General features: G+C 39.2%; 1 protein-coding gene across 2 annotated transcripts; it reads right to left on the bottom strand.

Annotated features, from left to right (window-relative positions):
• Nucleotides 1-1,330: 1,330 nt before the first annotated feature.
• LOC120533403 (tripartite motif-containing protein 16-like) lies at nucleotides 1,331-21,164 on the bottom strand. Of its 2 annotated transcripts, XM_039760264.1 has the most exons (6): nucleotides 20,583-21,164; nucleotides 17,026-17,121; nucleotides 16,462-16,695; nucleotides 16,211-16,370; nucleotides 16,054-16,113; nucleotides 1,331-2,977 (listed from the first exon to the last, which is right to left on the bottom strand). In XM_039760264.1, exons 1-6 carry the CDS (start codon nucleotides 21,162-21,164, stop codon nucleotides 2,439-2,441), a joined length of 1,671 nt encoding a protein of 556 aa, XP_039616198.1. In that variant the 3' UTR covers nucleotides 1,331-2,438. The 2 variants fall into 2 exon arrangements, with proteins under 2 accessions (XP_039616198.1, XP_039616200.1); XM_039760266.1 differs by lacking the exon at nucleotides 17,026-17,121.
• Between the last annotated feature and the right edge of the window lie 3,365 nt (nucleotides 21,165-24,529).

Raw genomic sequence — 24,529 nt, forward strand, 5'->3', positions numbered from 1 at the left:
TACTTGCACAAATGGGACTGAAGTGGTTTTATTCTTGAAGTGTGCTATTGAATCCCACAGAATTACAAAAACTTTTATAAACATCAAAGTCATTTATTCATTCATTCTCCAAACCTTGCCATTCTTACACAGTCTCTAAGTGCTCCATTACATTTCTCTTTTCTTTCTTTCTCAAATTTTTCTTCCTATTTTTGAACTGCAAGAAAAGAAACTCAGTCTGTGCAATTTCACTTTACACTACATGTGTGCCCTCTGCTGGCCATCATTCATATCACTTTTGCTCTAAAGCAGGGGTTCTCAAAATCGGTCCTGGGGGCCCACTGTGGCTTCAGGTTTTTGTTTCAGACACTGATCTTAGTTAATTAGCATGTATTTATTTCTCTTCTCTTATTCTACATGTAGAAAAGCACAGCAGCATGATTTTTACATTTGTAAGACATTTAGAAATATTTCTGTTTTTGCTAGAGATTTAAATGCTTAACTCTCTTTTGTTGATTTCATTATAGTTTACCCTTTCTCTGTGCAGTTTTTCCCCTTCGTTGTATCTTATTAATGATAATTAAAAATTAGCAGAGCAGATATGCTGGCAAACAACACAGGATAATCAAAGGCTGCAACTACTTTAGATAGATAGATAGATAGATAGATAGATAGATAGATAGATAGATAGATAGATAGATAGATAGATAGATAGATAGATAGATAGATAGATAGATAGATAGATAGATACTTTATTAATCCCAAGGGGAAATTCACATAATCCAGCAGCAGTATACTGATACAAAAAACAATATTAAATTAAATAGTAATAAAAATGCATTTAAAAACAGACAATAACTTTGAGTAATGTTAGCATTTACGCCCCCGGGTGGAATTGAAGAGTCGCATAGTGTGGGGGAGGAACAATCTGCTCAGTCTGTCAGTGGAGCAGGATGGTGACAAAAGTCTGTCACTGAAGCTGCTCCTCTGCCTGGAGATGATCCTGTTCAGTGGATGCAGTGGATTCTTCATGATTGACAGGAGTTTGCTTAATGCCCGTCGCTCTGCCACAGATGTTAAACTGTCCAACTTTAATCCTACAATAGAGCCTGCCTTCTTAACAAGTTTGTCCCGGCGTGAGACCCACTAATTAGTAAATAATGGATTAATTAAACAATTACAACACCTAGAAAAGTAGAATGAAAATCAAGATATATATATATACTTTTTTTTTTTTTTTAACAAACTTAGTTTTCTAATTTCTATTCTGTTCCCAAAACACAGAACTTGGGAAATAACACAACACTTAATTAGCCTAGGAATCCAATTAAAAACAGGAGCTGGTTGGAACAAAAACCTGCAGCCACAGTGTGCCCTCCAGGACTGAGATTGAGAACCCCTGGTCAAGAGTATTGTCCATTGCTGACTGAAATACATTGCTATCTTCACAGTATGACTCTCCTTTTTTTTCTCTTTATCCATCCTCCTTTTTTTTTTTTTGTTTTCTAATTGTTTTATTTATCAAGTTCCTTATTTATCAGTGAAAGGCAGTATATGGCATATAGATTGGTTTAGCTTCTTTTGCATGCCATTTACTTTCTACACCTCAAAGCCTTCTCTAAGACACAAACTGTTAATGTTATAAATGGTTCACTTCAAACTTTAACATTCATTTAGCTCTTTTGTTTTATTTTACATTTGGCCTTTTGGAACTGAGTCATGGTTTAAGTAGGAATGTTCTGCATCCAGTCAGGTAATGTAGTCTATCTGTCCACCTGGTGAGGTCAGTATATCATGCTGATAATGCAGTTATGGTCAACACCTTCATCATGTCAATAGTTCAGTGAAGAAAAATGAAAAAGCAGCGGTGGAAAGATCAAATGAAAAAGACTGGAATGCCCATCCCTTTGACCATTTTGATAATCCACCTAAATTATCTTTAAGGTGACAAGAAAATGGAGCATACCATGACCACAAGGCAAGAAACAAACTTGGATAGAATGTCACTCTATCACAGGGCACCATTTGACCAAAACCAGGGTAAAACTGGGATTTGGAAAGTAAACTGGTGCATATGGGCACTAGGAGAACATGGAAATTCCACACAGTCAGTGACCGGGCTGGTGTTTGAAAAGAGTGATTTGGAGCTGTAAGGTAGCATCACTAGCCACTATACCAGTGGAATGGGGTAAAATAAAATAAACAGAATTACTTACTAGTTGTTATACTTACATACAAAATTAAGATTTCATATTCTGAGAGATGGGGACTTAACTCTCATGTTCCATCAGCCACCATAGATTTGTTCGCTGTTCTACTTCAGGCAAAGATTACATTTTAAAATATTAAGTAAATTGGGAGTGTTTATCTTCAGGTGGTCTGCATGATGTTTTAGTGTAAAAGAACAAGACAGTTTTAGTGATAGAAGACATAAAGTGACCTGCAGACCAAAACGGTCACTAGTCAGGTGGGTTTAGAGGGCAGATTGTTACACTGGAGTCCCATACAAACCCAAACCCTGGATAGAGCGGCTCAGTAAAGGAGGCGTTGAACGTGTGTAGGAGGGTCATTGTGTGTGAGATGCTATAAAATGACAGAGATCCAGCAGACCAGTCCAGGTACACACCAATTCTGTGACTGCAGGGGGCGCTGATTTGCATCGTCTTGTTATTGTGCCATGCGGTGTAACCGGAAACAGAGCAGCAGAAATCCCAGGACTTGTCATTGCGCCCAAGAGCACTTTCATCTCTTTCTCCTTTCCTTGCTATTCCTTTATATGTCACTCCAATGTCAATCTCTTTTCCACTCCACTCAACCTCCCAGTAACAACGGGTCCCACTCAAAGCCTCTCTGCACAGAACTTCAAGCCAACTGTCAAATCTGTCAGGATGTTTAGGATACGGGATCTTTTTCATCTGACTTGTCACCTTCTTGTTCCCTGCCGACAGGTATAGACAATTGTTTGCCGTGTTGGGATCCAGTGTGAGTGGACAGAAGTCTGAATGAAGAGAAATTAAAAGAAACCAAGTTGAAGAAATCTGCTGGCATTGTGACATATGAGACTTGAACCTGAGGGTAGCAGTGCATCTAACAGAAACAATTACATTTGTGACTTTCATGATGTTACTGACATATGAGTAGATCTGAAATCAAACATCTATTATCATTAATGTGAAGACAGTGTGGGTAGCAGCTGCAGATGTCACGTGGTCCAGAAGAGGGCAGCACTTGAGTTTTTATAGTCAGGGAGTTGGTCCTGTCCAGTGAGGTCGGGATGCAGATCCGAGTTGGGAACAGATGGAGTGAACAGTGGAAGCTTTGAAATGAGTGGATGAGTGTCATGAAAGAACATAAAACAGTAAGTCTGAGGTCAAAAGAGGAAAGTGGTGATCAGCAGCACAAGGAGCAGAGTGACAGGAGGAATAAAGAAATATGGGACCACAGGACAGGTGGAGGAGAAACATAGAGTAAAGGAGGACATAGAGAGAGAATTGATGTTTGAGAACAAAAATTTAAAAGACAGGAAGAGCCAGAAATGAAATGGGGTAAAGGCCTTGTTTAGAGAACACTGAAAACATTGAACATGGGGACAATGACTGGGAAAGAAGAAGAGAGCTGGCAGATTTGATGGAAAGGATGAAAGTGGGGTGTTGTGTGCAGAAAACAATGTGAAAGGGAAATAAGACAAGAGAATTGGGAAGAGGATTTAACTCATTATAAAGTGGTGGAAATGAGCATGGAGTAATAGTGTAGGTCTAGTAGTATCCAAAGAACTAAAAGATAGACTTGTCAGTGTGAGTAGGAGGAGTGATAGAGTGAGGAGTGTCAAGCTAGGCTTTGGTGAGACTGTAGTTAATGTCATTTGTGTATATGCTCCTCAAGTGGGCTGTGAGGAAGAGGAGGATTTCTGGGCAAAGATGTATGAAGAACTTAGGGAAGTACAGAGGGAGTAAAGGTGATTGCTATTGGTTATTTAAATGGTCCTGTGGGAAAGAGCAGGGAGATGACAGAAAAGGGACATGGAGGGCAGTGAGTAGGGGGATCAAAAAGGAAGGGGAGAGGATAGTAGATTGAGCCATGTCATCTGATTTGGTAAACCTTAACACATTTTTAGGAAAGAAAGTAAATCAGCCTGTGACTTATACCGTGTTTTTCCCAAAAGAAGACCTACTTTTAAAATAAGCCCTATAATGATGTTCAGGCTGATCTGTAATACTTAAGATCATCAGCTGAAAAGTAAGGCGCCTAAGGCCAGGTTTATACTTCACGCGATGTGACGCGTGTGCCCGAAACATCCATTAAATTCCGTGGACACCTTGCCATAATATCTCTGAAAAGGATGTTTAATGATTACATCCATCAATTCGGGGATGCGTCAATGCCGGCATCAACTCATCACAAGGCAGTGTGTTTGAATGGAAACTGGAGCACACAGTGGAAACCCACCAGGAAAACATGCAAACTCCAGGCAAGGATCACAAGGGACGTGATTCCCTGCAAGACAACGGCGCTATCACTCTGCCACCGTGCCACCTCATATGTGTAATTATATTAACAGTATTTATTATTTACATTAAGTTAACGATTTATCTGTAAAATCTAACATACTGTACATACTTTAATGCATTTCATCATGAAAGTGATATGAAGTATAAATCTAAGGATTCTAAATGTGCAGAGAGCTGGAATATTATACATTTAATGTCTTCTGTGTGGTGATCTATTGCTGCTTGTTGCTGCTGTCCGTTCAGGAGGAAGCCCCAGAAGTGCATTGCGATTAACAACTGGGTTGGTTTTAAGATGACGTTTACGATGGTCTACTTTAATGATAAAATAAACTACGAGGTTAAAGTGGACATTTCGAGTTTAAAGCCGAAACTTTGATCACAAAATAGACATTTTCATTATGTCCTTATTTTTTTTTCTCTGTGGCTCAAATACGCCGCTATACATTCTGATGGTATTGTAAGGTACAAAAAAAAAAAAAAGGCACAGAAGATGGTATGTGAGACTTTTAAAATGTATCGTGTCATTACTTTGGGAAATATGTGATGCTTGAATATAAAAGCAACATGAATACATTTGTATGTCAGGCATTTTGCTTCACAGCATCAAACATCAAATCACTTACTTCGATACTAGAGGATCCTAAAAGCGGCTAGAGTAGCAAGAAATTCAGGCTGGATTTCAAGGTTTCAATATGGAGAGTTATGAAGATATTCCAGAAGAAGATGACATGACTGTATTTGGATAAATGTATATTGTTGTACATGAATAAATATAAGATATCCCCTGAAAATAAGCCCTAGTGCATCTTTTGGTGCAAAATAAATATAAGACCCAGTCTTACGGTAGTACACGGTAGTACTGGAGGAAGGGAAAGCCAAATAAACTTTCTAATGTGTAGAAGATCTCATTTGAAAGATGAGACAGGTGGCACAGTGGTAGTACTAATGCCATGCAGTAAGGAGATCATGGGTTCAGAACCCCAGTCCTCCCTGTGTGGTAGCACCTTGAGTAGTGAGAAAAGTGTTATATAAATGTAATGAATTATTATATAAAGAATTGTAAATTCATAAATGGTGACAGTGCAACATAAAGTGGTGGTGATGGGCAGGGAAATCAAAACCAGCAAGAGAGTGAAACAACAGCAGCACACCAAGGGTAAAGAGGTGGAGATTAAAAGAGGAAAGACTTAAGAACAGGTTTAGGGAGAAAGTCTGAAATGAAGTGCAATCATCTGAGAGTGTGTAGGAATGGTGGGAGTAGAACAGCAAAGCTGTATTAAGAGCAGCTGAAGATGTGCTGGGTAAATTGACATGAAGGAGCCCTCCTGGGCACAAGGAGACATGATGGTGGAACACATACAGGATGTGATAAAAGGTAAGAAGGAGGCAAAGAAGAAGTGTCAATCTGGGAGGAAGAAAGATAGCTATAACAACAACAATTATTTCTATCGCACATTTTCATACAATAATGCAGCTCAAAGTGCTTTACAAGATGAAGAAAGAAAATGTTATAAAAAAAACATAAAAAGATAAAATATAAAAATAAGATTAGATAGAGAAATGTATAGGCAAACAAACAAAGATGCAAAGGAGGAAGTGGCCAAAGCACAAGTTTTGGAGGAGATTTACCAAAAATTGGAGACCACAGAGGAAGAGAAAATTAATTTTAGAACAGCAAAGGCTAGAGTCTAATCAAGGATGAATTTTAGTCAAATAAGGAAAGTGAAAAATGAGCAAGGTATGGTCTTAAGTGATCATGGTAGGATAAAAAATAGATGGTACTTTGAAAAGCTGTTGACTAAAGAAAATCTAAGAGTACAGTAGTAATTTGGGATGGAGTCCCAGATGATGGGCTAGTACCAAGAATAACAATAAGGAGGGAGGGAGTAAGGAACGCTCTGAAAAGAATCACAAAAGTAAAGGCAACAGCACTGAAATACCAGCAGAATAGTGGAAGAGTTTTGGAGAAGACAGAGTAGATGTGGTGTGGCATCTAATGCAGAAAATCAACGAAAGAAGAGAGAATACCAGCGAAGTTGAGGAACAGTGTGATTGTTTCCATTTATAAGGAGAAGAGCGATACTCAGGAATGTGAAAACTATAGAGGGATAAACCTGATGTCACACACAATGAAAATTTGTGAAACAATCATAGAGGGAGGTATCAGGAGTATTGTGTGATTGAAGAATTAAGGCAAAGGTGAAAAGTAAGGTTTTTAAGACAGTGGTAAGATCAGCAATGATGTATGAACATAAGGCATGGACAGTAAAGGGAGTGCAGGAGAAAAGATAGATGTGACAGAAAGAAGAATGTTAAGATGGGTGTGTGGACTTACACAAACGGACAAAATAAGAAATGACACAGTCAGATGAAGAAGAAGAAGTTATAGAGAGAAGGTTTATGGAAGAGACCACCATAGGGTGGAGTAGTTTGGATTAATGCCAGGGAGAGGAAAAACTGATGCAGACTTTGCATTGTGACAGCTCATAGAGAAGCATTTAGAAAAACAGCAAGGGTTGCATATGTTGTAGATTGATTTTAAGAAGGCTTATGATAGAGTGCCACATGAAGAGGTCTGGAGGTACATGAGGGAGAAAGGAGAACCAGAGAAGTATGTGAGGATAGTCTAGGATATGTATGAGGGAGTGAGAACTCAGGTTAAAAGCAGTGTTGGGATAACAGACAAGATCCCAGTCAGAGGAGGTCTGCATCAGGAATCTTCTTGAAGTCCTTACCTCTTTGATCTGATTATGAATGTTTTGACTTGTGGGATAAAAGAGCAATCCCCTTGATACAGGCATTTTACTGGTGATATTGTGTTGTGTAACACCAGAAACAAAGAAGTGGAGAAGAAGTTGAAAGAATGGGGAAGGGCATTGGAAGATAGAGAATTGAAGATAAATAGGACAAAGAGGACAGAATATGAGGGTTAATGATGATCAGAATTCAGAAGTTAGCCAGCAGGGTCAACTACTGAAAAGAGTGAATAAATTTAAAAATCTAAGATCAGTGGTAGCCCATGATGGAGAATTAGATGCAGAGAAAAGCCATAGAGTGCAGTGTGCAAGGAACAATCGGAAGAAGGTATCAGGAGTATTGTGTTACTGAAGAATTAAGGTGAAGATTAAAGGTAAAGTTTTTAAGACAGTGGCAAGACCAGCAATGATACAGTACATGGAGCAGAGACATGGGAAGCAAATGGAGCACAGGAGAAAACGTTGAATGTGGCAGAAATGAGAAGGTTGAAATGGATATGTGGAGTTACAGAAAAGGACAGAATAAGAAATGAGATAATCAGAGGTGCAACAAAGTGGGAGAGATAGCTAAGAAAGTACAGGAAAGTAGGTTAAAGTAGACTGGACATGTAATGAGGAGAAACAAAGATATGTGAGCAAAAGGTTAGGTTGATAGATAGAATAAAATAAGATCTGAAGGAAAAGGGCTTTATTGGTGAGAAGGTGCAGGGCCAAGCTTTTCAGCGAAGCATGATCAAACACATCGACCCCACAAAGAAGTGGGAAAAGACTAAGAGAAAGCAGTAAAGAAGAAGCCCTCATTTTCCAAATCTAAGTCATGTCAAAGAATAAATATATATTTTATAAATTTTATTTGTATGTTCCAGAATAATTTACAGCAATTAAACAAATTTAACATCTACTTGGTATAAGCAACAGCCTGCTAAAGTGTCGGCAGTGACCTGATGAAGACCAAGTGCTGACAGGCCTCTATTAGATGGGAATGAGCAGTGGGACTGTCAAGAAGTGCTTGTCCATAAACATTGTGTGTTTAATCTGACATCTCAAGTAATCAAAAATAAACAAGTAAGAAAATGTATGCATGGAGTAATGTTCAGGGGTGTTTGGAAACTTACGTAAACGGATTTAAAAATAAGTTCATTTTACATTTTTTAGTTACTTATTCAAAGAGGTAGTTATCACATTTAAGTTTATTAAATATTGTTGCAACAATAAGTCATGTTCATAAAATAGAATACAATTACATAAAGTAGAAGACCACATGAAATGCTTTTTTAGCAGCACTTTACAATATCATGAAGCTAAAAATGTGCCTAATGACGCTTGAGACTCAACAGCTTTATAGATAGCAGAGTCCAATTTAAGTGATGTCAAAATGTCATTGATAAATTAATATGCTGTTGTTAGTTCCAGAGTGACTGGAGTTCAAATTTCCTAAACATAACATTTTTAAAAGAAGTTCCAATAGAGAGGTAAAATCTCTGTTAAAATCCAAAGGCAGCTTAGATAGAGAGAACTTTATTTGTTGTCATGGTGTAATACTACATTTTTCTTCATGTCACTGTATCTGGACAGTACTGTTATGAGTTTTATTCACATGTGCATGTTAACTGTGGCACACAGAGGCTCAGCAATTAGAATTGCTGACCAAGCATTGGATTAGATAGCCAAAGACAACTGGAGGCTTGTATAGTCAGCTTAAACACAGGTTAGGGTATTTCTGTCCTCTATCAGCACAAACCTTCTTTCCTTCTTGGGAGAATGAGAATCGACATGTAAGCACTATGATATTTCTGTATTTTGTGGGAGAGGAATTCAGCCCTTGTTTGGAAACGAGAAGACCAGCAAATGAAGCAAGAACCATATAAAAGGTCTGGACAGTGGCCAGACCCTTCGAGGCTGTGCCAACAATAGGTGTTGGAAACCCTCCCAGCGTAGGGACGGAAAAATGGCTGACTGTGTTGATCCAGATTCCCACCTGGATAAAGTCTGTCCATATGCCTCCCCGTCTGTAACTGCGTAAAACGTCAGTAAATGTAAGCTAAAAGATATTTTGTCTCATGTGATTCTTGTACCGCCGTAATCACTATGGGAGGGATATCGCCTTTTCTGGTATATTATGATATTGTTTAATTATTTAATAAGCCACAATATTAAAAGAACACATTTCCAAGAGAGCTAATGCCTCTGCAGGAAACATAATGGCGTAGTCGGCAGGATTGTGGCTACATTAATAATTATATTATTATATATTAATTATAATATTTTATATATATATTAAACATATGCTTACACTGATGAATGGGAGGCTCGGTAATAATATTTGATATATATATTTCGGATTGGTTGCGCGCACGGTCATGGACTCCGGCCGAGAATTAAAAACTGCCTTAACATGCCTGGCCTGATTAATTTATCCCATCAAAAGACAAGAGGCGGACTTGTCAAACTCGGCACAGTGCATGAGGCTGGAAAGAAAGCCCGACATCTGTCGGCGAATCGTGGTAGCGTCTGCTACCTACGGTATGAGAGTGAACTTTAAGGTTGGACTTTTAAGTTTAACGCATAAGTGGGACTAAAATTGGACAAAATAAATGGAATACAACAAGATTGAAACTGATGGCACGAGACTGGCTGTCCAGTAAAATGAAACGGCACTCACAGGGCAGCACAGATTAATTAATGGCCGTACGAAGCCCAAAATCTACCTAGAAAAGTAAATGCCGTGTTGGGAAACACGTATTTACAATAAATTACATCGCTAGCCTTTAGAAAACAATATTGAAGGCTATAAAGAACGGCGCGTTATTGTATATTAGTTGCGGCAGGCAGACAAGACATGCAGGCATTGCACTCACCTTGCCGTTTGCGTGGTAATCCAGCGGAGCTGAAAAAACTTAAAGATGAAATCAAAGCAACAGCGATAGAATCCATAACGTCTCAATCACGATCGCTAAAATAATTTGTAGAAATCTTTAATGGCATCCAAGCAGCCCGATGCAAAAATACAAGCTTCGTCCACGTGTTACAAGCAGTCTAAAAGACGCCAGCTGTTTCTATCAGTCTACCTACAAGGGTAAAGGTTACAGGTTAAAGGTTTTGGCAAAACCCCCACCTATTTTGGTACTTTTAAGAAATTGCCGTGTGTTTAAACACACAGAAATAATTAAATTACCTTTTAAATATAGCTTAAATAACGAACATACTTTATAAGCTAATGTTTAAAAAGAATTTGTAAAACGGTGTACACATATAGCGCTAAAATGCAAAAGAGCTCGAACAACAAAGTGGAAAAAGAATAAATACATTTGGGGTTAAAACTTACAATAAGAACAATTGGTTTAAAGCAAATCAAAAAAAAGAATGTCTCCACTTTTGTTTAAAACTTATAAACGTGCAAAACATTTTTTCTTTTAAACCCTGATCAAGTTTAAAGGAAAAATACTCTTTAATAATACTAAATAATAAGGGAGACAAGTTCTCACGGATATGTAGCATGTGCCCGATTGTGCATGAATGGAGGTTATGTATTTTGGGAACTCTTAAGGGAATGTATGGTGGCGCAGTGGTTAGCACACTTGCCCGGTGATATGAGATAAAGGTTCAAGCATGTATGTTTTCCTTGTTAAGTCAGAATATTCTTTGTGACCGCATAACTTTTCTGGGAACACTTTCTTGTTGTGGAATTGTGCTGCGTGATTTCCTCGCGTGGATTTTCTTGTTGTCGCAGAATTTACGGATCGCCACGGGTAATACGTTACCCTCGTTTGACGCTGAGTCGTAATGTTCGCCACGAAAATTCCATGATCTGGAAAATAGCGCGTATGAAACTGAGGTAAGAAGCATTCCTAATATTTTCAGTAATATCAGCTTGCGGCCTGAGATGTTGTTTGATTAATAATAAGCATGAAGGAAAAGACGTGCTTAAGTATGTTGCATGGTGAAACCCTATAGATAAACAAAAAAGCACAACCTCGAGTGAGTTTATAGCACGTGTGCTAGAAATCGAGAACTTTATTCTGTGAATGAAGTATTGTTGTAAAAGAGAACGCGAGTATGTGAATACATGTGAAAGAATGAAGCAATTGCCAAATACTGTGTAGAAATGACTGAAACGAGTGAAGGTTGATTGTCTGTTCTCTAGTGAACGAATTTCTGCTTTAGCTAAGTAATTCTACTTGGACATGAAGCAGAGTTTAGAATCTAGAAAAGAAAATAAAAGACGAATAAATTATTTTTATTCAGAGTCTGGGGTGGCAGATGCGTGTTTATGTCATTTGTACGTCTGTCTTTCTATGTTCGTCAGCTGACTAAGAATGTTAAACTGTAGAAATGGGAGACGTCCCATATAATAATATTCAAAGTTAAATGTAATACATGTGAATATCAATAGTGATCATGACTGGTGATTGATAACACAATCTGTGCCTGGTCTGTGTTTTGAAGCCTGCAAACAGATGCAGAGTTTAAATAACGCCATGACTTATTGACCTCGACGAATCTCAGAATAGCTTGTAACATGGTCAGTTAAAGAGAAGAATTTTCAAATCTGAATTTCATGAAAAGTGTTATAAGCATAAAAGTTGCATTTAAAATCTATAGATGTTCTTGTTCTCCAGATTCAGCAAATCCAGTGACCAACGGATGGAAAACAAACTATGTTTTTATACAAGTTGCAAAAAAATAGCTTAATAGCAAGTTTGGGCATAGCAATTAGAAATAATCTAATCGTAGGATAGTGAATATTTATCAATCATAAATTAATGAATAGCAGCTATTAGAATAATTTTCTTGCATGCTGATTTAGTGCAAGTGTTAAATGTTTTAATGACAATATGCAAACAATGAACACTAGACTGATTTCATTCTTTGAAAGAACAGTATAGAGGGTTTACATATTTTGATGTATGACAAATGATTATTATTATTATCACTTCAGTAATTACAAAATGTATTAGAAATCATGTATTGATTTGTTTCTGTAAGTGATTAATTTTAGAAGACTTGTTATTGCATCCATGTATTAGGTTAATGCTCAGTGATAATGCACACAGCTCAATGGATTATGCAGTTATACATTAGAAGCATTAGTCTATATGAACTGTTATAAAATCTTACAGATTTTGTCTTTTAATAAGATCAGCTATATGATATGGATGTTATAATGTAGGCAATGTGTGAATTTTGTGTAATGTATGATGATCCTACTGAAGAAACATTGTCACTAGCATAGTTTAAATGTATTACTCTATTTCTTGCTGTTATTTTATGAGACTGAACTGCGGGTCTAGAATTGTCATTTATAATGCTGCATTTGTATGATACATATGATTGGGAAATAATTGCTTTATGTTATGTATTTGCTCTACCTTCCACCCTTCTCTAGTTAGCATAGCAAGTAGCTTATGGTTTAGCCACTCAATTTAGTGGTTAAAGCCTCTCCATTCAGTGGTAAAGTTTATGAATGAAGTAACAGGTGGTGTATATACAAACGAAGATTTACAGAGACTGTACTGCGCTAATGACTTTTAATCTGTTGCACATACCTGAGAATAGCTGGTGAAGAAACACTTGCTTTCCAGAGGGAACGGAGTAAAGAACTAAAGAAAGATTGCAAGTCCAGCTACTCAGATTTGATGCCATGAACTAAGACAAGTTTTATGGACTGTGGCAGGGACAGGCTGTAGCCACTGAGGTGATGTGACAGCTGTTGAAGGCTCCCATGAATGACCACTGAATACAGTGCAAGCTTAGAGGGAAGTGAACCTCTGCTAAAAGGGACAGTCACCATGTGTTCATCTTATGAGCTCCCTACTGATAAAAGGACTGTTTACTTTCTGTTCCAGTAACAACAAACTTTAGTGCCTTGAAGCAGTCACACTTTGTTCAGACGGATCTGCAAAGTTACCAATCTGCAAAGCCACCAAGAAAGAGACTTTGTTAACAAACCACTGGGTTGGACAAGGCATATATATATATATATATAGCAAGTCTAGGAAAATACTTGAAACTATTATAAGAAGGGCTCAAAGGTATGAGGATATGCATGATTTATCAATGATGTGAACTTGTAAATTGGTAACTTGGAATAGAACATCTGATAGTGAAGTTGGGGAGGATAACAGATAGTGAATGAACAATTATGCAATAATACTAGTTAAGAACAATTAATAATCATAGCAATGAAGCTAGAATAGCATCTGAGTTATGTTACAACTATTGTAACTCATAAAGGGATCAGACATCAAAGGGTGGGCACATCTAGCAACATATTGAAGCTAGAAATGATAGAAGTGCCAAAGAATAGTGTAATCCATCAAGATGCTATATAGGATTCTAATATAATCTGATGCTATGACACCCACTGCATGAATTCAGTAATATGTAGATACAACACTGACTATGTAAGAAATAACGGCAAAAATCTCCACTAACACCATTGATGAGATATCACTACTTGATAACAGCATGTTAAATGTAACTGTTTGTCCATGTTTACGCTGGTTTTAGATGAATGGTACAGAAGCTATAGTGATACTACATCTCACATGTCCGTAAATGACTTGAAATATTGACACTGTGATGGGGAATCAAGTACCTTTTGTTTTGTGGATATGACTTTCAAATATTGTTTTTTGTCACAGATCCAGTGACAAAGGGTGGCTTGTAATACTACATTTTCTTTATGTCACTGTATCTGGACAGTACTGTTATGAGTTTTATTCACATGTGCATGTTAACTGTGGCACACAGAGGCTCAGCAGTTAGAATTGCTGACCAAGCATTGGATTAGATAGCCAAAGACAACTGGAGGCTTGTATAGTCAGCTTAAACACAGGTTAGGTATTTCTGTCCTCTATCAGCACAAACCTTCTTTCCTTCTTGGGAGAATGAGAATCGACATGTAAGCACTATGATATTTCTGTATTTTGTGGGAGAGGAATTCAGCCCTTGTTTGGAAACGAGAAGACCAGCAAATGAAGCAAGAACCATATAAAAGGTCTGGACAGTGGCCAGACCCTTCGAGGCTGTGCCAACAATAGGTGTTGGAAACCCTCCCAGCGTAGGGACGGAGAAAATGGCTGACTGTGTTGATCCAGATTCCCACCTGGATAAAGTCTGTCCATATGCCTCCCGTCTGTAACTGCGTAAAACGTCAGTAAATGTAAGCTAAAAGATATTTTGTCTCATGTGATTCTTGTACCGCCGTAATCACTATGGGAGGGATATCGCCTTTTCTGGTATATTATGATATTGTTTAATTATTTAATAAGCCACAATATTAAAAGAACACATTTCCAAGAGAGCTAATGCCTCTGCAGGAAACACATGGAGAAATGTGGCTTTTTACAAAAGCTAATGACAGACAGACAGCTGCACATTGTATCTGATTTACAGATCACTTCTTAATGTAAATGCATATTGTTTGCTTTTTTACATTCTGTTAATTTTGTCAATGTAATTTAATGTTTTATTTAATTTCTATAGAGTTTTAAATATGTAAAATCCATTGAGCCTGTCAGTGGAAAGTTAGAATTGATACAATGTAAAAACACATAATGAACTGAAAATAGGTGTCCTTTCAGTTAATCAGTTCTCACCATTAAGTAAGAATCTGGAGAACCCACTTATAAAAAACCGGACAATTCAATTAATAATTACTTGTTGCACATGACACGGTAAGTAGCTGCGCCATTAAACAATAGCACGCTGCTTCACTCTATCATTGACTTGCCAGCACCTATGCAGGTGTCCAAGCTGCTGGGAATGGAATCTGGAGGTCTTGAGTTAAAAGAAAGAAATAATACAAGTCTTTAATAATGAACTCTTAAACTCTTATATAGCTCAAAGCTAGCTTATAGAATATGTTTTGTTTCCTTGATACCTCTCAGTTTCACAGATGTTTAATGCCCCCTAAACATTCTGATTACAATTGGACTTTTCTCATAAGAAAATACTGTGACAAGATAAAAATGATAAGGCTGTCAGTTTGGTGACAAATAGATAGATAGATAGATAGATAGATAAAATAAGATAAAAGGTGGAGTTAAAGAAACAAACAGACCACTTAGAGGGGAAAATGGCAGAACATTGTCTGTGTCCACATGGAGCACCAGGGCTGCGACTGGAAGTCACTACCTTAACCAATCACTACACTGAAATGAAGATTTCCTGTAGCAGTGAATGTCGTCCAAGGTGCTGAATAGTTGGACCTGTGGTTAGTTAATTGAGATATTGAAGATAATAAAGTGAGACAGATTCAAGATGAGATCAGTAGTCATCTGGATTTGTAAAGTACTTTTCTTTGAAAACATTCTTTGAAAAGATTTTGTAGAATTCTCTCATATTTGCAAAATTTGAACACTAGCAGGTGAAGTTATTGACTTAAGGTCCCACAGCATGTCACTGGTGAAGACTGTAGTTTAAAGTTTGTTACTTTAGGCAAATGGCCAAGCAACCTGCTATGAAAACTAACATTCTCTGTTTCTCCTATTTGAAGGCACTGCCCTCCTGCCTCCAGTGAGACCCATCACTTTTCTGCCTGGCATCCTTTTCTCTTAACAATGGGAAATTGGCTTTTAACCACCCAGTGCAATACCTAACAGTCCTAGTGTGTAACAGTGCTACCTGGTGCACTCTAGTCAAAGTCACAAATAGAACATTTACTCCTTCACTGGTCTGAATTGAGCTATTATCCATAAAACACATTACATTGTTATACTCCACTTAGCACACAATAAATTATATTAAAAAATCAATGTTTTGATCCATCGTTTGATTAAACTCAACATAACTACAGACAGACTTACATTTTAAGAGTCCATTTCTGGTCCTCAAATTCTGTGGGATGTGACGTGAATCATCAACCCCTTAGAAAAGAAAGACAAGAGCAGAATATGAACCTTAAACACTTGTGATGAGCAGCACAGATTCATCTACCTGGTCAACTGAAAACACACAACCCACCAGGCTCACTGATCTTCACAATCTCCCAGCTGCTGATCTCCTCCAGACTCTTCTTCAGATCAGATAAACTCATCCTCAGAGTCTCAGGAAGCAAATCTTCAGTAACACTTGTGGCTGGTATGTCTTGATCTCCAAGAGGGAAACAGAGAGATGGAAACTTCTGCAAGAGAAGAAGAGAGAACGAGGACATAAGACACAAAGACTTGTATGTTACAAAGTCCTGCTGGTTTCCTTTGGAGTGAATCTCTCACCTTTAGGAAGTGGATGTGGTTATCTATTTGTGAAAGTTTGGCCAGCTCAGTGTTTCTCCTCTTCAGCTCTTTGATTTCTTTTTCCAGTTGCTCCATGAACTCTTTAGCCTTTCTCACTTTCCTTCTTTCATGACCTCTAATGACCTCAATGACCTCTGACCTCAATCTCTCTATGGACTCAAGTACAGACCTGAAGATCTTCTCATGTTCCTGCACTTCTCTCTCTGCTGAGCTCTGATCAGACGAAAACAGAAATTAATTTTAGTGTGAACAGCTTTACAGAAGTAGAAACTCAAATTAGAAAAAGTGGAAAAGCAAAGTGGCAAACAGTTTCTTCAAGATTAAGCATCAGAAATTACAATATTGAAAGCATTTAGGCCTTTATATATGAAAATGTTTTAAAAAATTGATGACAATTAAATTTTAGGTTTAAAAAGGTCAACATCTTTACTAAATAGCTACACATTTTTATGTTCAACATTTAAGTATGATAATGGCAAATCTATTTGTATAAAAGCTATTTTTATAACACCCTTGAACACACATGCACTGTGATGTTCTCACCTGAATCATCTCTATGGTTTTCCTCATCCGTTTAAGTTTGTTTTCTTTTTTTTCAATTTCATTTTTCACTTCTTCCTTTCTCTCCTCCAGCTGATTCTGTATAGAGACAAAATAGAGGAGAGGTATCTGGAGATTGAGGAAGGAACAAGAAGCAAGTGTTCATCAGCTGAGCATCATGGAGCTGAATGTGCTATGTGGTTTCTGAAATCTTTTGGGAATCCCCCAACAGGATGACACACTGAACCGCGATTGCTGCGTCTGTGGAGGACTGCTTGACTGTAACCAAGGCAACTGCTGGTTTGAAGCGCCACAGCATTGCGCCATGGAAACAACTACGAGTTGATCTCAGTCATGCTATAAACTCCTGTCTTTTGATGGGTGATGAAAAGAACATTATAAATGAAGGTAACAGCATTACTTGGCCACGACCCTAACTGATTGCTGTGTCTGTGTTTGGAAGAATGGTAGATCCTGCTACAATAAATAACCGTGCTCTTCCTGTTTCTAGCTGAATAAAACTGGTTTTGCTAAAGTACTGAGACTCAGCCTCATTTTTGGGGTACAAGACAGGGACTCACACATCATATTGCAAGATACGTAAAGGACAAGACTACAGGGAGGATTGAAGACAATGGGAAAAGAAGAGTGAAAGGAGAAAGGACAAGCGAGTCGATGGAGTGATGGCCTCGTTGAGCGATCAGGAATTTAGAAAAAAGATGGAGGAGTGAAAGTTAGAAGAAGTGAGGAGAATGTCTGGTTTATAATTTAGGATTAGATAGAAGAGATTAGGCTTAACTAAAATGCTAGAATTCTATTAGGAAACAATACGAACACGTAATCAAAGGCAAGGAAATTCTGAAGTATTTTTAGTTTAAATTTTCAAAATGTTTTAGTACTTCTTACATATGAAGAGATGGTGATCAAGCTAAAAGAACTGAGAGGTCAAGTTGTGGTGTGCATAAGAGTATAAAAATCATTCAATTATGTAGAACAAAGTATTACATCTGACCGGCTAACCTCACAGCAGTTTCATTAAGATTTGTTTTTAATGGCTTCCACAAGCTGGATCCTCAGTGTAGCAACAACAGTGGTCAGAATTCATGAACTGAGCACTTCTGTAGACCCTGCAGTTCTGAAACAGCCTCCAGCGTCTGCCCACAAAGATGTGATCAATCTCCTTAACAGAACCACCAGTATTGGACTACCAAATCCAACGATGCGGCTCAGGACACAGGAACCAGAATCCAATAATCTGCAGCCCATGGCCTTTGCAAGTTCAAGGAACATGGAGCCATTTTCACCACAGTCACCAGACACATGGGGAGCAACACATTTCTCATAGCCAGCCCCGTCAGGGCCAGTGGTCGCATTGAAGTCACCTCTGACCAGAGGGGTATCACCTTGCGAGCACTCATTAACCACTCAGCAAAGTTGCGAATAAAATGTCTCATTCATCAAGGCATCGCTCACCGCGGTCGGAACATACACTGAGACAACAGACAAGGCACCCAGAGAGTGCCATAATCCGAGTCTCATAATACGCTCATTGAAAGGAGTGACATCAGACACCACGGGAAGAAGCCAATCCACCACAGCAACAGCTACTCCCTGAGTATGACAGCCATTAGAGAGACCAGACCAATAAAAGGTATACCCATCTACAGAGATCTGGCCAGTCCGCGGCCTGTGCACCTCAGAGAGTGCAGCCACTGAAATACGGAGTTACGAAGCTCCTCTGACAGCAGAGGAAGTTGATCATCATGCTGGAGAGAAAAGATGTTCCACGTGCCTACTTGGATGGGCTGCCTTAGATTAGGACCAGAGTGCTGCTGTGTAGCAGGTGGCGCCTCAGCACTACACCAGTTTCAATCTCCAACAGGCCTGAGCCCATTGGTTCTCCAGCAGTTTCAACGAGGCTCCCAAGGACTTTTCCCCATTCCCTTCATAGAGCTTAAAAATTTTCTATGGGCGGCTGCAGCAGAGAAACTCCCATTGATAGCAGAAAGGAGTCCTGTCTGCCGTTTTGGAGCTGTGTGGAGTTTTTAATGGTAATGGAGTGCCAGTCCTGCCACCAACCTCCAAGTTTTTTGATGGGGTCTCATCTGGGTACTCGGTTTATTCTCCAACTGGCCAGAGTAACTTCTCTGCTACAATAATGATGTAGACAGTACTGACACATCACCTGCTTGGGGCAACCAAAAGCTAAGCAATCTATCACTCTGGGGTCCCCAAAACAGGTAGTCCTTGTCTTAATGAGAGACAAAAGGCCCACTGATAGTGATGAGGAAAACAAGCAGATTTGATTGTTTTGAAAAATTGACACCAAAATAATTTTCATAGGCGATTTCACAATTGCAAAACACAAAATGCCCCAAGTTTGGATGATCTAAAACAACAGTCAGGTGAATGAAACATCACAAAGCAACCAGTGTCAACAGAGTTCCTACTGAGATTTTACACGGTGGTGGAGAGGAACTGATTATACATCTTCAGGACTTTATTCCTAAAATGGTGGAGGAAGCTGGCACTTTAATCAAAGAAATGATAATGGCTAAACATCAGTGGGTCTTGTAGCTTGTGTGCCCAAACACTGGTTTCCCAAGCAGGTGTTTTATTCTGAACTAGACAATAACTCATAGTAGACTTAGAAATTGTTGCAAAGATGTCCTGATGCCCAATATATAGAGAGGTGTTGCACTGATATGAAAAATGAGAGAACTGTGCCCTTGGCACTCCAACATGATAGTGATCTCTTCACCAAGGTATTGAGCACTTCAGAAGCAAGCAATGTCAGATGAGTGATGGAAAAGAACATGCAGAAAGAAGCATGGCATCGAAAGAACAATGCTGCTCCACTCCATTCAGGAAAAGAACTACAGTATTGTGGTTGTGTTTTGTGTGAACTTGACTTAATAGCAGAAGACACACAGGTGATTAGAGGAGGACAATCCTGCGCTTGCACGAATGACAGTCGCTGACTGTGTGGTGGACCCCAACAACCTGTAACCTTAAATAGGATGAGGCAGGTTTGATAATTAAATGTGAAGAGACATTTAATTCAACATAAAGTCTTAAGGGTCATTACTAGAACAAGGACGTGACAGCAGCTCATCTCTCTTCTTAAGTCTCTGCATTGACTTCCAGTTATGATTAGATCTTTGGTCAAAACTGGGGAGAGCAACAAAGGAAGAACAAGCAAAATCTCAAACCATCTCGGAGACTAATGGATGAATGTACAAAAAACATATAGAGGATATGTTAATAAAGAAATACCATATAGTAAAATGTATAGATTTCAAACGGGAAAATATGACAAAACTCAGCTTTAGTGTAAGATTCTACAGGTTACCACATTTTATAGGCTAGAATAGACGAACCAAACATACAGTGAATGTCTTTACACTGAAATAAATAAATAAATAAATAAATTTAATGGAGAAGAATCAATTCGTGAAAGAGGAGCACTAAACTCTGCTAGATCCTGTGTCCCCCACACAGTCCCGACCCCCGCTCCTTCCCCCACAGTTAACCTTTCCCATCGCTACTCCTCTCCTCACCTGTCTCGCTGCTCGCTCTTCTTCAGGTGTCACCGTGTCGTGATTCTTATGTTCAGTCGCCACACAAACTAAGCACACACACGTCTGGTCGGACCTGCAGTAGATTTCCAGAACTTTCTGATGCTTCTCACAGATTTTCTCTTCGAGATTTCCAGTCGACTCTCCCAGTTTGTGTCTTTTCAGAACTTCAGATCGCAGATGCGGCTGCAGATGAATCTCACAGTAGGAGGCCATACAGGTCAGGCAGCTCTTCACGGCTTTCAGTTTTCTCCCCGTACAAACATCACAGGACACGTCGTCAGGTCCAGCATAACTCTCAGACGGTCCTCCGTCGTCTGTAGCCTCCTTCAGTTTCTCGATCAGTTCTGTTAATACGATGTTTTTGTTCAGCTCTGGCCTCTCGTTAAATGGCCGTCTGCACTGAGGACACTTGTAGCCCCCCTCTGTGTCAGGCTGGTTCCAGTAGTCATTGATGCAGTCCACGCAGTAGTTGTGTGGAGTGACCGGCTCCTTCAGGACCTCCAGACACACCGGGCAGGAGTACTGATCGGCAGAAAAAGCAGGTTTATAAGCTGCTGCCATCGCGAACGTCTAAACAGTGTGACAAACGGGCGTTAACAGTGAAGAACTGAAAGTGAAAGAATCTCCGAGGACTTCCGGACATGTGCACGATGATTTCACTTTAATAAGGCAGTTCCATTAAAAAAAAAACAGGAATGAAGACACGGGACCGATCAGCTGAGTTAGCATTTTCCAGGTTTTGGCTGTCTATTTAACACTTTAGAAATTCAGTTGTTACTTACTTCTCTTCATTGCAATATCATTCATATGCACAAGATGGCGGTGTAGGACACAACACGTACCGTGACATACTGTGATTTTTCATAATTTAGTTTTTCTCAATCGCTTTGGTGCATTTCTCAGATCAGAATTGAAATTCTCAAAACCACTTGTTCAAACTCCATATCTGTTTATTAGTTGTGGACATGAAATTCCCATTGTTTTGAACAAATAGAAAATGCTTTGTACATCCATGTATCTGATTGTGTACAATTGTCTGCTGCTTTTTACGTTCTCATTTGCTTTTGTCATCTCAGTCAAAATGTGTTATGCTCGTTCTCTGTTAATTAGTCCTCCCACTCAAAACATCTACTCATTATTTTATTGCTTTGGTCATTCCATGCAAAATGATGAACTAATTGTCATAATCTGTCTAGCATATTTATTTATGTATTTGGTAAATCTGAAATTTATAACAGTATTGAGTAATAGGTCTCAGGTGACTCTTAACTTATGATCATGAGGCATTAGCTGAACCAACGATCAAACTATTTTGTACAATTGTTCAGAGGTGAATTCCATAGCACACACATATGGTTTGTTTCTGCCTTGTGCCCTGTGCTGGCTGGGATTGGCTTCAGCAGACCCCCGTGACCCTGTGTTAGGACATAGTGGGTTGGATAATGGGTGGATGTATGTATGTGTGTATATATATAAACTGCTCAAAAAAATTAAAGGAACACTTTGAAAACACATCAGATCTCAATGGGAAAAAGAAATCCTCCTGGATATCTATACTGATATAGACTGGGTAATGTGTTAGGAACGAAAGGATGCCACATCGTTTAATGGAAATTAAAATGATCAACCTACAGAGCCTTGAAATCAAAGACGCCCTAAAAATCAGAGTGAAAAAATTGTGGCAGGCTAGTCCATTTTGCCAAAATTTAATTGCAGCAACTCAAAATTGTACGCAGCACTTTGTATGGCCCCTGTGTTCTTGTATACATGCCTGACAACATCGGTGCATGCTTCTAATGAGATAACAGATGGTGTTGTGGGGGATCTGGACCAGGGCATCACTGAGCTCCTGGACAGTCTGAGGTGCAACCTGGTGGCATTGGATGGACCAAAACATAATGTCCCAGAGGTGTTCTATTGGATTTAGGTCAGGAAAGTGTGGTGGCCAGTCGATGGTATCAATTCCTTCATCCTCCAGGAACTGCCTGCATACTCTCACCACATGAGGCCAGGAATTGTCGTGCACCAGGAGCCACTGTACCAGCATAGGGTCTGACAATGGGTCCAAGGATTTCATCCTGATACCTAATGGCAGCCAAGGTGCCTTTGTCAAGCCTGTAGCGGTCTGTGTGACCCTCCATGGATATGCCTCCCCAGACAATCATTAACCCACCACCAAACTGCTCATGCTGAACGATGTTACAGGCAGCATAATGTTCTCCATGGCTTCTCCAGACCCTTTTACTTCTGTCACGTGCTCAGGGTGAACCTGCTCTCATCTGTAAAAAGCACAGGGCACCAGTGGTGCATCTGCCAATTCTGGTATTCTATGGCGAATGCCAATCGAGCTGCATGCTGCTGGGCAGTGAGCTCAGGGCCCATTAGAGGACATGGGGCCCTTGGGTCACCCTCATGAAGTCTTTCTGGTTGTTTGGTCAGAGACATTCACACCAGTGGCCTGCTGGAGGTCATTTTGTAGGGCTCTGGCAGTGCTCATCCTGTTCCTCCTTGCCCAAAGGAGCAGATACTGGTCCTGCTGATGGGTTATGGACCTTCTATGGCCCTCTCCAGCTCTCCTCGAGTAACTGCTTGTCTCCTAGAATCTCCTCCATGCCCTTGAGACTGTGCAGGGAGACACAGCAAACCTTCTGGCAATGACATGTATTGATGTGCCATCCTGGAGAAGTTGGACTACCTGTGCAACCTCTGTAGGGTCCAGGTATCACCTCATGCTACCAGTAGTGACACTGACTGTAGCCAAATGAAAAACTAGTGAAGAAACAGTCAGAAAAGATGAGGAGGGAAAAATGCCAGTGGCCTCCACCTGTTAAACCATTCCTGTTTTGGGGGTCATCTCATTGTTGCCCCTCTAGTGCATCTGTTGTTAATTTCATTAACACCACAGCAGCTGAAACTGATTAACAACCTCCTCTGCTACTTAAGTTACCAGATTAATATCAATATCAATAAGTTTCATTGACTTTATGCTATACTCTGATTAAAAAGTGTTCCTTTAATTCTTTTGAGCAGTATATATATATATACCAAGCATAACACAGATTACTGAAACATTTTCCTACATGGTAATGGACCAACCACAAGCTAATGAACAGGCACAACAGTCTGGAAGAAGGCAAGTTAGGATGCAGGGTGGAAGAGTAAGAAGACAAAATAAAGGTAGCAGAAGAGAGGGCCGAGTACACAGGGTTGTTTCTGATGAAATAAGGTGGACCACGTTGTCAATTGAGGTCTTACAATGGCTAAGGTTAGTTGAAGAGTATAGCCAAATATTGGGCAAACTACCGTGTCCCCAATCATAGAAACATTTCGTCAGGAGTACAGGTGGGTACTGTAATGTAAAAATATGTATATTGTAAAGCTTCAAAGTACAGAGTTTGCAGTAACTTACTTTTCTGTATATTTTCATTTCATATTTGATGCTGTATCATACACTGGTATATTTACTGTATGCATTTTCTCCATTTTACAATACTGTCCAAATAGGACTGCAAGACTACCTCACAGGGTGGTCAAAGGCATCTTTTTGCTATTCAACACTATTTGTGCCATGGTGGTTGTAAATAATGCCAGTCGACTGCAGGAGGTACAGGGAGCTGTGACTGAAGATGACAATATATTTGAGAACATCTCATTTGTAAGTGTCTCAACAATTGACCGAGTGCTGAAAAGACAACAAATGAGCAAGAAACATATCTACCGGGTCCCATTTGAAAGAAATGATGACAGAGTAAAGGAGTTGCGTTACCAATATGTTCAAGTAAAATATTATTTGCATACTGTAATGTACAGTAAATAGTACAACTTTAGTTATATTTCTGCATAGTAAAATAAAGAAAGTAAAATCTGAACAGGTTTGCATCTATTTGATGAACTATGTTGTCCAAAGTGTGCGGCACGGTGGCGCA

The sequence above is a fragment of the Polypterus senegalus genome, chromosome 8 (genome assembly GCF_016835505.1).
Source record: "Polypterus senegalus isolate Bchr_013 chromosome 8, ASM1683550v1, whole genome shotgun sequence".
NCBI lineage: Eukaryota > Metazoa > Chordata > Cladistia > Polypteriformes > Polypteridae > Polypterus > Polypterus senegalus.